The sequence below is a fragment of the Hylaeus volcanicus genome, chromosome 6, assembly GCF_026283585.1.
Source record: "Hylaeus volcanicus isolate JK05 chromosome 6, UHH_iyHylVolc1.0_haploid, whole genome shotgun sequence".
NCBI lineage: Eukaryota > Metazoa > Arthropoda > Insecta > Hymenoptera > Colletidae > Hylaeus > Hylaeus volcanicus.
In genome coordinates, this window is record NC_071981.1 from 20,822,280 (window position 1) to 20,838,506 (window position 16,227).

The 16,227-nt window shown below is 47.5% G+C and overlaps 1 protein-coding gene across 4 annotated transcripts in view; it reads right to left on the minus strand.

Annotated features, from left to right (window-relative positions):
- LOC128878661 (zinc finger protein ush) overlaps window positions 1-16,227 on the minus strand; it is a 201,909-nt gene that overhangs the window by 37,181 nt on the left and 148,501 nt on the right. The window contains exon 2 of one of the 4 annotated variants that reach the window (XM_054127029.1): window positions 8,496-8,558. The exons of the other annotated variants lie outside the window; for them this stretch is intronic. Within the exon in view, the coding sequence (XP_053983004.1) occupies window positions 8,496-8,558 (63 nt within the window). The remainder of the gene's footprint in view (window positions 1-8,495; window positions 8,559-16,227) is intronic. 4 annotated transcript variants of the gene reach the window in all.

The following is a 16,227-nucleotide window of genomic DNA, read 5'->3' on the forward strand; positions in this document are numbered from 1 at the left end:
TTTGGTTGCATCCTCCTATCGTAATCATTCTGATCCTACATATTATAATGAAAACCTTACATTAATAATAGCATTTAAATTCCATACTTGATCCAAGAACGAGTCATGGTTCTTTCCATCCAAACATAATTCATCTCTCAAGATTGTCGAGTGCGGAGAAAATATACTTCGCTTCAATTATCGCTCCGATAACTGCAGCAGAACATCATCCTCGAGTTTCTGCGATGTGGCGTGCATTGAATCATCGAGTGGAGTCGAGAGATAGAGAAAAACAAACGTGGAAAAGTTTGATATGGAAACGCGTGCAAAAAGAAGCCGATAATGAGGGATCTGATAGCGAGCAAACACGCATGCAGTCTGTATTTAAATTTCCTGTTTAATATTTGTTACGATACATTTATACATCGTTCGCTGCTCTATTTCTTCCTCTGTCGCACCCGTCGTTTTGCGAATCCCTTAGCGCCAAATCTAAATTCCGGAACGTGTACAGCCGCCAGGAGGAAGACCTGTTTTTCCTAATCAGCGACGACTATCTCCGTGTCAGCGAAAGAATAAAACACACGCGTTTCATCAGATGTACAAAGATAGAGCGGAAGCAGGGTCGTCTTCGAGAACATGAACACCGCGTGTACCAGGAACGTCTGCTTCCACAGAAGCTAGTCATGATTTCATTTGTTTAACACCCCAAATACACAAACAATCGCGTCACAGTCTCCTTTCGGTGCACTTTCGGATTTCATCCAAAACGAGTCCTCGAAAATCCTTGGAAAAAATTCCAAAGAGCTGGATTCCAAGATGTCCAGCAACAAAGGAGGAAGCAGGATCAGGCGATAGGGATCGCCGACGCCGTCCGGCTCATTATATTCCACGGATGACTCGTGTCTCGGTCACGACGTCGCGACGACTTCCAGCAGGACGACGATCCATCACGTTTTCACGCGAATTCCGTGCACGATCGCGTCCCGTCGTGCAATTAATGCCAGCCACCACGAGTCGAACGTGCCGATGACAGGCTTCTCGCTCCGCTCTCGTCCGCGAGTACGCCGAATTTCGCGCGTGTAATTACAGGAGCGCGGTAGTCGTCTCGCAAGCAACCCTATATAACGCCGCCGCATCCTCGTGGAACGCGCTCCGTCTTAATTATTAATTTATTCGATCCTGGCCGCGAGGGGAGGGGAGATAATTTATTCGGACGCGACTCGTTCCCCTTAATCGTTTCGTGGGAGCTGAAACGCTTGGCTTTTCTGCGCTCTTTTTTACATTTCGTTGCACCGTCGGTGGGCATAGTTTATCGACCGAGCAAATTTACAGAGGCGAATTTCGAGCGTCGCGGGGAGAGTCGCGTTTAGCGCTTTCGGGGTCCCTTTAATGGAGATGCATGCGCGTATGCAAATTCTTAATTGAATATCGAGAGCCTGGAGGGGCGGGGACGCGCAAGTTAGACGACACTTTTTGCCACGAGCTAACCGTTGCTCTGAATTCGAGACTGTCCTCTAGGGAAGGTATTCATTAGGTGGTACCATCTGTTCCGGGAAAATGGAGCACGCGTGGTGCTTGCTAGTAGACTTGGCATTGTGATTGTTTCTGATTGTCGGAAGTAAGGGACGGTGATTTCGTTCTGTTCGTTACGAATTTGGTTATAGAGGGAAAGCGACGAAATATCAATTTCAGTGACTCGAAGAAAGTAGTAATCTTTATGACATCAAAGGTGTCCTAATCCACGCCATAGCCAGAAGTGTGTTTCCATGTATGCAACATTTAAACTCGATACAAAATGCCATTTTTTCCTACTATTAACTATTACCAAGTTGTTCTCTGTTACAGTTATTAGGGTGTCCAGAAAGTTCGTGGCAATTTTAAAGAAAAAGTCAAAGGCACATTCAAATATTTATCGATTCATTTATTTGATATGTATTTATCGAATTATATAAGTACCATTTTATTTCATAACCTTTCCACTTTTCAAGGGATGTACACATATTATTTCTCTTCAACCATTTTGATATATTCAGTCTTTCCAGACAAACCAATCAAAAGTAACCATCAGATGTCTTCGACCTTCGACCTTCCATAAACACGATTAAAATTCTTGATAACATCCTTGCTAACGAATATGCCAGAGTCCCATCAGAGCTCTTCCATACTCCGCCAGTATTTCGCTTTCAATCTCTAGAGATACTGAAAGGTCCTCATCCTCGAGAATAAATGCCGGAGGCCCGAGGAATCCGCTGAACGCGGGAAAAATGCACGAACGCGTGACGCGATACGATAAAGAGAGAAAAACGTTCCCCGAGGAAGCGGACGACGCCGCGGTGGAACAAGTTTCATCACCGAAGCGCTTCGAAATGACTCCTCTGACGGCGTACAAAGTGGTCATTCGGCTGAAGCTAAGTAGCCGCCTCAACCCCGGGGGATTCCACCCTCGGGACACGACAAATTGCCGCCAATTAAAATTCTCCTCTTCCGAGGCGCATGCCCGGATCCTTCCTTCCTGCCCGCGAGCCCTTTCGCCCACCGAAGGACCAGTTTCTGCGTCCAATTAAGTTGTACCCGGCCCGCGTGGAACCGGACAGGCCTCGGTTTCGAGTCCCAAATTAATTTAAGCCCGGGACCCTCGTCCCCTGAACGTTCCTTTCCAATGAAACTCTTTGTCACGAGATTACGATGATGCCCGATTGCGATAAGAATTGCCACTCTCTTACCATTCGAGCCTCGTATGCATCTTTCTCCGATTCCTCTTCTTTTTTTTTTTTTCGTTCCCGCGGCCGCTACTCCCTGCTTTGACGTAAAACTCGTTTCGTTCTTGATCGATCGTGGCGATTGGTCGTCGTTGTTTTGCTATTATTTCTTCTTGGTAGACGCGATCAGAGGAGGGGTCGATTAGACGAATCTCCGTTGGGAGATGGCAGATATTTAGGTGGAGAAATTTTTTTGGAAAGTTAACACGTTTCATCGCCACCGGTGCTATACGCAGACGTATTTATTTAATTCGCTGAAAACATATACTTCCGCCAAAAGAATGAAGCACAAGTGGTACACGATGTGATAACTGTTCTAAATAAGCTAACTACTTATAGGTTTATGATGTAATGAGATATTGTTATATATATGGATGTTACATATTTATTGCGCATAAACTTCCCCGATCTAATGTCGAGCAAAAACGGCTTGGCGCGGAAAACGTTGAACCAGAATGTCTTTGGATCTGGTTGACTTTATTTTCAAGAGGCCCTCTCACCTTTCAACTTGCCTTCAGGAGCTCGATTACGGTACGAGTCTAGCGATCCCGAGGTAACAATAGTACTCTCGCGTTAGAAGACTCCAATCAACGGTCAATTGAAACCTCCGAACCATCAGCCGGGCATCGCGGAGGGTCAAACGATTCGGACGCGAGAGAGTAAGACGGAAATCCCCCGTGTTCAGCGTAACGGGTCCTCCTGTGTTCCAAATTCGATTCCGGGATCTATTTCCGTAGTCAGCTGGTCCAAGGATTCCGAAGGAATCCCGGAATGGGGGTAAATCCATCGAATGAAAGCCATTTTCAGCTAGTGAATCCGTAGGCGCTCGGCCTAACGCCACCCCGGAATATGGAAACAAATAATCCACGGGGAGGAACCGAATGCCTGGTCGCTCGCGCGGAAAGCGGTCTTCGAAGATCCACGAGCTTCGAGGGCGAAGCGCGCACACGGGCCAGCGACAGACGGAGAAAGAGTGCAAGAGCGTTGGATAGACGGAGAGAAGAAGGTGGGAAACAAGCCCCGAGAGGGTGAGAAAGGGGCGACAGAGACAGACAGAGACAGGCTAGGAAGAGAGATCATATCGATGCCATATTAGAGGAAGTTATAAATCGCTGCGAATCTAAAATTGATCTTTTCTGCAGCGGTTCGAGCGAGCAGGACGACCCGGGGACCGTGTCTGCGTCTCTTCGAGCTTTACACACATACACACACGCGGAAGACGTCTCTCGCTCGCACCGGCGCGAGCAAAGAGCGAGAAAGCCCAGGCGTGGGCGTTCTACGCGCGGATGTCGGGGGAGTAGTCACCTATCGAGAAGAGTCTCCGCGAGATATATCGATTGCGACGCGTCTGCGAGTTCGAGATAAGCCCGATCCGCATAGCTTCGGCTGTCGAGCCACCCCTACGGTACCCGACACCCCCCTCGTTCGCCATCCCCAGGCTGCAGTCAGCCTCGAAGTCGACTGCTGCGAGAACTTCGCCGTCCAAGGACCACCGTCCTGTCCGATCGCGATTAAAAGGCGAATTAGGTCGTTGGGAATGCCAGCATCCCCATTTTTCGCGGGGTAATCGTTCGTACGACTTTATGGAGAACCTTTGATTCTCATAAGAGAATCTTTACTCAGACACGTCTCTAGACTTCCTCATCGAATCACCTACAGTCAGTCCCATAGTTACTCGTACCTTTTATGTTCATCTTACCTTTTATGTTTACTTGTTTAAATTCAATGATAGCTTTGATGTTTTCAAACATATTTTTAATTATAAACAAATAAATATATAGTAACATGAAACCTATTATTTAATTCAGACAAATTTCTTCGATAGACATAGAGGGTACGAACACTTTTAGAACTGACTGTGCATCCTTTTCGTTGCCACTTCAAAACGCAAAGATAAAATTCCCCGATCGATACGCAGAAACGCTCCAAATCCAAAACGTCTCGACTCTAAATGCGACTCAAACAGTAGCAATCGTATCGACAAACCTCCAATTCTCCAACCTGACCTCGGGCCCCACGCCGTAGCTTAAGATTAAGACATCAGCGACCCCCAGTCCTCCCCAAAAATACTCTCCGGGTCCCGTGCGCGCAATCCGGAAGAGCCTGGACCGTCACGGGGAGCCTTCGATAAAAAAAAAAAATGGAGCAGCGAGCATTGGGCGCGTTTTCACGGGCTGCTCTGGCTGGTAGCCCGCGAGCCGTAACTCCCGAAGTCGCGTATCGCGGCCTAATTGGAGATCGACTTACACACGCGCCCGCCGAAAGGACTCGAGAGCCCGGAGACAGAGACATTAGCATAAGGGAGGCTGATTTATAATTATAGTCGGCCAACTTCGGGATGCCGGGCACGCAACTATCGTCCACTCCTTTGGATCGCTTTGCACCACCGTGCCTGATTAACATATCTACGGCCGGACACCGAGCGGTGGATAAGTTCAACACGTTCGAGCCACGGACTTTATTCCAGAGCCTGAGCGTGTGCACACGTCGTTCCGGCTGCACGTGGGTGTGCACGGAGGCTTTAATCCGAGTCCTGGCGAAAGGGGGAGAAGGACAGAGGGACAGAGTGCGCGACGGTGGTGGGTGGAGGGTCCTTTGTCGAGGACCCTCGATCCTGCGCGTCCGGTTTGCACGTGACTCCGTGACTCGGCCAAGGGGATACGCTCTGGTAACTGGATCGCGGGTGGACGATCGCTATTGGTAATCAGAGACGCCTGGAGGCTCCGCTGGCTCCGATAGCGCGCCGATTCCTTCGCGCCGCGAACGATAAGGGACACCGAAACCCTGGAAAAGTCGAACGCGAGATACCACCGCGACTTTACGATCGATATCGGAGAACCTTACCCCGCGACTCGGGGATCTCGATCTTTCGTTGGACTTGGAGCTCCTAGATTTCCATCTCGAGTCCTGCCTCGCAACGTGTGGACGGGGTTATTGAATTTTAAGTGACCGTAATCGAGAACGAGACCGTGGGATGCGGTTGGGAGTTTCATGGCGGGGAGGAACATCCGCGAAGGGATTTCTAGTGCGAGAATTATTGATGAAATTTTCTGAAGTAAAAACAGCCAGGAATAAATTGTATGTAGTTCTATTAATAGGATTGACTTGAGTTTATAACCTGGGAATAGCTTTCACCTACTATAACGCTACCTTGGAAAGTTATGGTAATGTGAGCTTCGAATCAATTCTTTATGGTGAATTGAATTATGGAAATCAATAATGAAATTAATAATGTAATTGAAACTTCAAAGAAGTCAGGTCTGCTACGGGTGGAAGCATTTATGTGGGAGCATCTCAGCCTTATTTATCATTATTTAGAGGACATTCAGGTTCCAATAAAGATGACCGATTTAATGCAAAACGGTGTTCCCCATAAAATGTCCAGAGTATAAACGCGTTTTGCATTTACACGCTAAACGGTTGACAACCGTTTGAACGCTAAACGAACCATTAAAATTGTTATCAGCGAGGAGCCATTACCCCGAGAGCGTGGGCTTTTTCTTGCTCTTCTGCGTTTCCTTTTTTTTTTTCCTTTCGTCGGTGACCTCTAGGCATTAGCGTTCTCTCGTTTACCGCGCATCTTTAATTTACGGATCCCTCCTCCCAATATCGAACTACTCTCGCGAGTCGAGTGCATTAATTCACAAGATTCTGAAATTTATAGATTTCTGACTCGCACGAATGCTTTACGTTACAACTCGTGATATAATATCTCGATTGGTACGATATCAAAAATTGTTACCAAACCTACGACGCGACGTGCTATTCAATTCCCCGCGACTCGGAAAGCAAAGCCTGTACAAGACTCGTTCGTCGAACCTTTTTAGTTCGTTCCCTGCTACAGATTCGTATCCCACAATCGAGAACAACCCCCCGCGCGCGAAACTCCTGTAATTCCCATCGAAACTTGTCAGGCGAGGGTAAATTTCACGAGATAAAGACGACAACGGGAACGGGCAGGATATGCGTCTCGCGACGGGCTTTTTCGGCGCTGGTCTCGCCATAATCGTTTCATTAATATTCGCTGCACCAATAATCGCGGCTGAATGCACGTGTGCACACGCACACCGACGCGGACCGCGAGACGTACTTACCTCACGTGCATGCAACGCCGTACACGTAAACAACGAGCGGTGCTCGGCGTTATCAGCGACGCCCAGCGTCGCGTCCTCGACGGGGGCGTCGTCTTTATCTCGTGCGCCGTGGCGTCTTGTTATCAGGCGGCCATTAGAATATCTAAATACCACCCCCGCGCGTCCGAATCTCCGAGCCCTCGTCTCGGCGCCGCGAGACACAGCCAGGAGTTTGCTGGGACGGGGATTACAAGCAGTCGGGAGGGTTTCCTTGGCAAAGATTTCGATAATTTTCGGGCGCTCCACTTTTAAACTGCCAGCTGCTCCCTTTACGGGGTTACGGAGACCAATTGTTCAACGGGGAGCGTTGAGGTTGATAAAAATATATACGTCGAAACTTTTTAGCGGTACGTTCAGCTTTCGCGACTTTCGCCGATGGCTCCCAGACGGTTTCTTTTTCGAATTGTTCGATTTAGAATAGCGGTTCTAGAGACTATTTTATATAAATAAATAAACGTATCGATTCTTCGTTTCAAGAATGCATTTACTACGTTAACATAGAGCTAATTACTCGCACTGCAGCGGATTACTAGAATTCATTGTTATTATTTCTTAATAGTTTTGCAGAGCTTATAATTGAAGACAGCGTTTCGTTGTAGACAGCAAAGAGATTGCCGCATTCCGCGTCGCATAAAGCGGAGAAAAGAACGAGCCTGGGAGACTATCTTCCACCCCATTTTCATATTCATATTCGTCGACGTTCCCTTATCCAGTGGCTTATCGGGCCCAGGCAGCTCCTTGTCACCGAAGCTCCTTTTCAATCATGCACGCATCCCCCTTTTCAGCCGCGGGAGGATGCGAGAAAAATATGTTTGCCCGATCAAAGTCGCATCGACGCGAGCAACCGGAATTTATTTCGATCCTTATCGCTCGTCTTGCTTCGCGGTCGACAGCTTTTCCGAAAATACACGTTCGATTCTCGAACGATCAAATTTTCGACCTGGTCAGTCTTCGATTTCATAAATTAGATTCGATTGATCGTATAATAATTTTCTCATAATTATCGCAGATAAAATAAATATTTCAAGAAACTGCGACGATCGTTATAATGAATATTCGCAACTCGAGCATCTTTGGACCAAAAATTCCCTTTATTATTAATTCGAGAAAATACGCTTCGATGATAAATAAAATTCTTAGAACAAGCGATTGCAGAGTCCCAATAAAGTTTGGATTCCTCCTGAATTCGAGGACGAATGGAAAAGTGGAACGTTTCCGTTTGAGAAAGCTCAGACGTGGCGTCGGATTGAGAGTGGCCAGGAAAGAGCGGTAAAGCGAACGGGGTTGCAAAGGTAATCTCTGCACCGTGTTGGCTTGGAAGGGTTAAGTTGTAGAACCTCGGCTGGCCGCTGAAGATAAGAACGGCTGGAATCGCTCCCGCAGAGCCGCAGAATCTGCAGGACTCCTCGGCCTGCCCGCACCGATTACCCCCGAGGATCGTCGCGACGTCGACGCCTCGCGTCGGTCACCGCGTGCTTCGAAAAATCTCAGATAAAATTCAACGAAATTGCGTCGACATTGCGCGAATCGGTATTTCAAAATCCTCTCCGATGCCGAAGCTACTTAAGAAAATATTGTTATAGATACGCCGAACGAAACTGTTAATCTGGATAGTTTAACTTACGGTGAAAGTGAGATCTGGAGGAATGGAATCGGTAGCTTTCGTTGCGAGTCGAGGAAGACTTACCTGTAACAGACAGAGACAGATCTATTAGTAAGGTAACTCTGTTTATTCGTGGAATGTTTGAGTAAGCTTCTAAAAAGAGCTCACGGATTTTGTTTATCGAATGATTTCTAAATTTGTTTCACCTTAAAAAGAATCCCAGAAAAATTTGATACTTTTCGCAGTATTGTTGCAGATGGACCCGTGCAAACATATCTCCTGCTAAATAAAAGTTCTTCGCAAACTTTCCAATTCAAAAATAAAATTAACCCATTCCGGTAAAACAACCCCCATCCCTCCCGAAGTCAGTCCTGGTTTTCCAGTTCACCTAGAGTACACAAAGCATCCCCTAGCGAACAGGATTCGAATTGTACTCGCCAAGATCGCTCGGAGCGCGACCTCGTCTCGTCGTCCGCCGATAATCGACGCCCGAGTCGATATTAGATTTGCTTTGAATCGCATTGAATCCCACACCCACACCCACCCCTCCCCTCCAACCGCCCGCCGTCAGCCGCCTCCTATCGGCTGGCATAAATCAGCCCCGCGATCTTAATAAATGCGCGAGGACGACGTAGCCGAGGCTGAGCGTCGATAGAGGAGGGCGAAAGGAGCGTGAGTTGGCGCGGCCGTCGGGGGTTGAAACGCGGCGCGAAAGGGATGAGGGAGGACGGATCGTATGAAACGTCGGGGCGGTTGGTAGGCAGCTAATATCCTCCTGGCCGCTATCCCTAGGCTCATCTCAATAAATTCAATATACTTGTGTAAATCGGGAACCCCCGAACATCCCCGTCGAACAGGAGACTCCCTCCCCACAGGCCGCCGCCGCGGAGATGAGCTGCTAGCCCCTCCTGGCTGCCTTCCACCGCCTCCTGCGAGCGTACCGATAATGTATCGATTATTGATTACCCGTAATGAGCCCGCTCTCTTTAATTTTTCCTGTGCCGGAGCGTCCGACTTCCTTTCCGTTAGATCTGGGCTAGTACCTAGTCAATCTTTCTCTTTCTTTTCTTTACGTGGTCCAATATTTCGGAAACTATTAAGATCGTCCACCCTCTGCGAGCTACTCGCACCCCAACACGTTGCCTATACGTGATTTCTTTCACCGGTGGACTTAAATCTTAAGATTTCCTCGATTTACTCTGTCCTGAGAAGAGGTGCAAGTTTTTTCTCTGAAAAGAGTAAGACCGCGAAGGGGTCCTCGCCGGGAGTCGTACATCCTAGGGTAATTTCTTAGCGATCAAGCAGAGAATTTAACGGCAGCCACGCGCTCCCCGGCCCCTCCCTAATATCTATCCGGGGGAGGGCCTATCTGGTCGGAAGCTCCGTCGGCGACGAGCTTTTCATCGAGTCGTTAGTTAACGGCTCCACAACTCCTTCTCCCACCCCCTGGGCCTGGTTATCGAGCACTTATCGGACGGTAACGGCCCAGAATCGTATTTAACCGGTGATATTAATCGATTATTGATACCGGGTACGGGTGTCGCATAATTTCAAGGATCTACCCCCCTTCCGGCTCTCTCGGTCCTACTTGTCCTCCTTAATTCAGCCTTCGCGATTTTATTAAACGAAGCTTAATAAAGGGTTATAATTCGCGCGTTATCGCGACAATTCCAACGACTGGTAGCTTTTTACCATCCTACCGCGGAGAAATACGTCCGAGGATCGGCAAAGATGGCGGCGAGGTCATCGTCGAGGCGTTAACGGGCAAACGCAACCGAATCTGATGTAGTTATTTGAACAGTTTGAACAGTTAAGGCTTTGTTTACTGTACAGAGTGAGCTACCTCAGGGTTTAGCTGCCTCACCCTGTATAGTAATACTTAGCAACGCTTAAATATTAATAACAATCACGGTTCAGAATAAATATTCATCGAAGACATTAATCGTGAGAAACTTTCGACGAGCAACCCATTCGCGATAAGCTGGCGAATAAATTACAATAAATTCTTCGATTCAAGTTGCTACTATTCAAGAACTTCGTAGACAACGCGACAAGTGTTTAAAGAATGCCAGGTATCATAGCCGGGGGTCCCCAAGTAGACTGCCAAGGTAGCGACTTTGTCCTCTTTCTCCAAATTCTTTGCGAATGAATCGCTCCTAACGTTCTGTTCATGGACTCTCACGCCTCTCGAAACTTAACGATAGATCGCTACCTCCAGCATTCTTTGAACACTTCCTGGGATTACCAACTTCTCCCCCTCCAATGAAAGAAGTCAACAGGAAGTTTCTCACCCTTCTCGAGTTCTTTGTAAATAAATTTCCCGCGCGACTGAAGCAGAACCTTAGAAAGGAACTCTTTAGGAAGAGCCTTAGCCCCCTTAAATGGCATCGATCAGAGCGGACGTCTGTCATCCTCCCAAATTCATTCAGAATTAAATGTACCGATTCCTCTCTCCCTGAATTTATCCCTCTTGCCCTACTGTAAGATTTCTTGGATACAAGGGTTGTAGAAGAAATAGTTGAAATTTTTAACTTAAGTACACACCAAATTACTTTTATTATTCTCTTTACTATATTTCTATACAAGCTGTCAACAGACTCCGTTTTTCTTTTTCAACTGTTCGGCTGTCGTTTGTTTCACAGACCTGTGTCAAAAAGCACGCAGCAGCGAGTTCGATCCCTTTTGCACAGATCGCTAATAGATGCCAACTCATATTTGAATGCCCAAACTCGGCTCTTTCCTCATACCTACGCCATTCGGCCATTTTACTAAACGGAGCTTAATAAAGGGCTGCATTTCGCGCGTTATCGCGACGATTTCAACCGCCGTTGGTTTTTTTTCCCCTACGTCGACGGAGAAATATGCCCGTGGGATCCGCGACGACGACGAGGTTTTCATCGAGCCGTTAGTTAGCGGGCAATTGCAACCGCGTCTGAAGATAACCGGCGCGAGCCAACCAGCCGCCGAATCGACGACCGTCGACGACGACTTATCGGCCAGTTTTGCACGCCACCGTACGTTTCCCTCCGTCAGGGGGGCTAATGCGACGCGATCGCGCTTAACCGCTCGCCGCGACGCGATTCCGCACGATTACAGCTTCCACGTATTCCGTCGTATTTCCTGGAGGAATGCTCTTCTAACTCGCCCCTATTTTTTATCCGTTAGCCTGTTACAGCCGCTTTCCACCCCGTGCAACTACTTCCTATGAGATATCTCATAAAGTAGTAATTGATATTATTTAGGAACTTGCGATGTAACCAAAAGACCGATAAGAAAAAGTCTGCGATAATGAAACAAGCGCAAACACGAGTGCGATTAAAAGGAGTTAGAGGTCCTAAAAAAAAATGAATCGAACGAGATCTCAATTAGTTAATAGAAAGATATAAATAGTAATCTTAAGCGCAAGAAAATAATTTCTAAATATCTTTTGATGATTTGTTTAGTTCAGCCTAGAGTGTAACAGGTTAGATCACTAAGTAGTATAAGAAGCTAATGCACAACTAGTTTGAAGAAAAATGTTCTAAAAGATTCTAACGCAGTATACAGAAAGAGGTTCTTAAAGACAATAGAAAATAAATTTCATAGAGAATATATCGTAGTAACGATAAAAATGTGAGGTCTGAAATGGCAGCCTGTTGTAAATTGAGATAAAGAAAATCATCGACGACGGTTTCTTCTCTGATGTACGACAAAAAATTCCATCGGCAGTTTCGAATTTCATTGGGCAAAATGATTCTCCCTCGATCAGAACATCTTTGCCCGTTCCAATCTTCGCACCCCTCCATTCCTCCCTGGACGCCTTCTTCGTGGTAGCCCAGGCGAGAAGCCGTGGCGAGATAAAAATAATAAATCATCCTGTGTACCAGAGGCGAGACGCACATGCATTGCCGATTTCTCCCGGTATCGCGACTCAATAGGAAAATGGCGTCGCGGGGCATGGGGGAATGAGAGGCCGAGAAACTCGGAAAAGAAGACTTATCTCTCGAATGAAACGCAATTTTTGGTAAACATAGAGCTTTACCATTAAATTGCATCCTTTATTAAAAAGAAGACGTTGGAAATTTACCGTGAAAAGTAAAAGTATTCGATTGATTTGGCTTCGTTTGCTTGGATTTTGTTAAATATTATATTATCATCGCGTAGTCTATGTATTTTGGTATCGCTGAATTCAAATCTGAACTCGGAATTTAAACATTCAAAATGGCGGATCCAATATAGCGGAGCTAAATGCGAAAAGTGATTGGATTTGGATGAAACTTTGTATACAGGGTTTTTTTTAGAGGCGCTGATTCTGAATTTGAACGCGCGATACACGTACACGCCACCCTTGTGATGGAAGTGCGCGCGATTCGAAGGGGCCACGATGCAAGTGAACCAAAGGGGTAGGGGCAGGGGGTACGGTATCTCGGAACAGCGGGCGCCGATTAATAACGAGCAGTCGTTACTGGAGATAAGGAAATGCTGCGTCTCTTCCTCTCTTATTTCTCTCGTTTGCGCGGGGCGTGAAAGAACCGGGTCGCGAGAGCGTACACGTGTAGGTGTACCCACCGACATCTTGTTTGTGTGCGCGTGAACGCGCAGGAACGCGAGATCGCCGATAAGGACGCGTAAATTTTGACGATCGTTAAGTAGGGAAAGCATCGTACACCCCCTCGGGAGCCAATTTACCTTTTCAGATCACGCTTCGACACAGCGTACGGCCAGATGCATCGCGTTGCGGGTGTACACGACGATTTATTGCGTTAGGCGCAGAGTCTGGGTCCCGGCATCCTTGCACGAGCAGGATCGAGATCGGCGCGCACTTTCGCGAAATTATTTTTATTGCGTTCATTCGACGAGCTGAATTGCGTTGCGTGTTCGAAAAAGCGAGTTCGAAAAAAATAATAAACAAGGTGTTGTATAGTTCAACGTGATTCGGCGAAACAATGCTCTCGTAATTTCGGAGATGTTACCAACCTTGCAATTAGGTTCACGTAGACAAATCTTCTTAAGAAGAACATACCAACAGTTTTCAATCTGTCAACCCTCCTTCATCTATTTCACCGAACCACCTAAGGTCGATCGCACACGGGCGCAACCGATCAGTTTCAAATCACTCTGAAACTAGTTGCATGCGAGCGTGGATCTAGGTAAAACAAAGATAGTGGAGTAAGTAAAACAAAGAGCGCAAACGGTTTGCAACACCAATTTCAAATCGGTTGCGCCGTGTGCGATCGGCCTAACTCTCCATAACCACTTCGCCAACCTCCTGAAATGTCTGCCAGCTACAATTATTCGTTAAACAACCTAATACTCCTCTCTGCCAGCACCGTATTTCCTGCGAGTTACAAGCCTACCGAATATATCCAACCAAACGGTAGAAATCGAACGCTTGCCAATCGCGAATTAACAACGTTCCGTTTGGTTTTAACCCTCCTCCGTGGACGTCCGCGATAAATCACGGGGGTAGTCGTTTCGCGGATGAGCCGCGGAATCCTCTTCCGGAAAAAGATACGGAACGGAGAGGCACATCGCGGTACAATGGTGAGATACGGTTGCCGCGTCATTACCTCGATACCGAAGACGACGAGCACGACGTAGACAACCGACGTACCGCACTTTGTCAACTTTGTATATCAATCAACCGGGGCCACGGTAATGCTTCTGGGACATGCCGAACATTCGATAAAGGACATCGCTGCATGAAGCAGAGGAGCCGATGAGCCGAGTTCGAAGATAAACCCTCCCCCGGAGCGGGAGGGTCTCGTGCTCGCGGCGCCATATTCTCTTCGGATTTTATTTTTCAGATTGATACGGGACCATTCCGCGCATGTAATGGGGGAAACGACACTTGGAGCGAATTACAGCGATCCGTAGACGGAAATAATAGTTTTATTCTCTACGATGAGATGCAAAATCCAGGATCGATACATTTTTTTAGTTATTATTTTGAGTTTCCAAACTCCGGAGGGATGAATTTTAGTTCACAAATTTTAATTTCTATATCGGTTTTAATATACAAATATACTGTCTTAATAATTGACATTTAAAGGATTCGTTATTTATACGTCAAGAACCCCATATATTTTCATTAAAATAGCGATAAATGAAGATCAAATTCCATCCGCTCTCCGCGCTCGAATAATCGCCTCTATCATACAACCCATTATCGACAATAACCAAAAGGAGCCAAAACACACATCCACCGACGCTATCCCTCCCAAGAAAGAAACGCCGTTCCCCCTAACTGAACGTGGGCACGAAGGGGTGGATCCCCGGAGCACTCGACGCCCCAATGCTATCCGAATGGCTCGAACCAAACTCGTTCGATCACGGAACGACCCAAAAGTTTCCCAAAAACGGTGCAATTATAGGCCGCGATAAAACTCGCCTAAACGGATCCCGTGGCGTTTTCAAAACCGTTTCTCCCCTTTCCACGCTCCGCTCGAAAACTCGTCCAGGCACGAAAGCTAACCGGGCCTGACGTTCCGGCAAAAACCGAGCGATTATCGGTAGGTTGTAGATAAGACAGCTCATACCAGGCCTTCGCGCGACCATAAATAAGCTGGCAACCGAAATCCTCCGGATCGTTTTAAAATAACCCCCTCGCCTACCTCCGCCCCCGCCGTCACGGTTACCCCAAAACCAGAAGGAGAACTCGCGGGAGTCCGATCAGATATATGACGACGTTCGCGCGGGATAAAGATAACGAATCCGCGATGCGCTGAGATCGATCGTGGCGAACGATGCACACCACCCCCTCTGAAAACTTTCGCGGTGGGGGTGGAGAGCGCCTCCAGGACGACGGTGAGCAAGTGGCTGGTTCGTGGTGGTTTTCGGTTGGAGGGTGTTGGTGCCGGTTGGAGGAGCTTATCGCGAAGCGCACGCGGTCGCCACCGCCAGTCACCAGCCGCGGAATTCCGAGGAATTCGAGGGGATGAGAAAGGGTGCCCCGACACAGAACGCGGTGGCCAGGGATTGTGTGTGTATGTACGTGTGTATATATCGTCGTTTGGCAGAGCCAGGTTTTCTGATTGCGGCGAATTTTTTTTTTTTTTGTCGACGACGGGAACGTCGCGGCTGGCGTCGATAGGCGGTGGAAGGTATCGGGACGTCTGCATCGGTAATGAGGTCTATTCTTAGTGACACTTCACTTTTATCGATTGTCAAACATTTTTTGGAGAGACGAGAGCGTCAATGTTTCGCGAAGATGTTGGAAGAACGAAGGTGTAAAGATCCCTTGCGATGTAATTAAAACATAAGCAAACGATTCCGTCTACATCGGCGTATCCTTCCAATAGACTTTGGACACGTTAACCCTTTGCCGTACTTTGACGAGTCCGACTCGCGATGAAGATTTTGGCCCAAACGTGAATATCACGAGACGGGCTCGTAAACAAACAGTCGGGCCAAACATAAACATGAGTTCCCGGCCTCGGTTTCGTCGAGCTAAATGGTACGGGAAGTGGTTAACCCAATACATTGATATAAACAAAAAATTCCACCGCATTACTTCCCCAGATGTCTCTCCGCCGCTTACCGAGTTACGAACCCATCCTTAAGTAGCCAGACTATGTGCTAGAGACCACTACCCTACATGAAAAGTTCCACGACTATTCCCATCCCCCCCGTGCTTGGAATTTTTCGATCACCTCTACAACGCGATCCCCGTTTCCAGCAACAGAAGAAGAGTATTTCCCGCCCCTCGCTCCAGATGCGGTCCGATAACCCGCGCCGATTCCAAGGAGACCCAGCCGCGAGTAATTCAATTTCA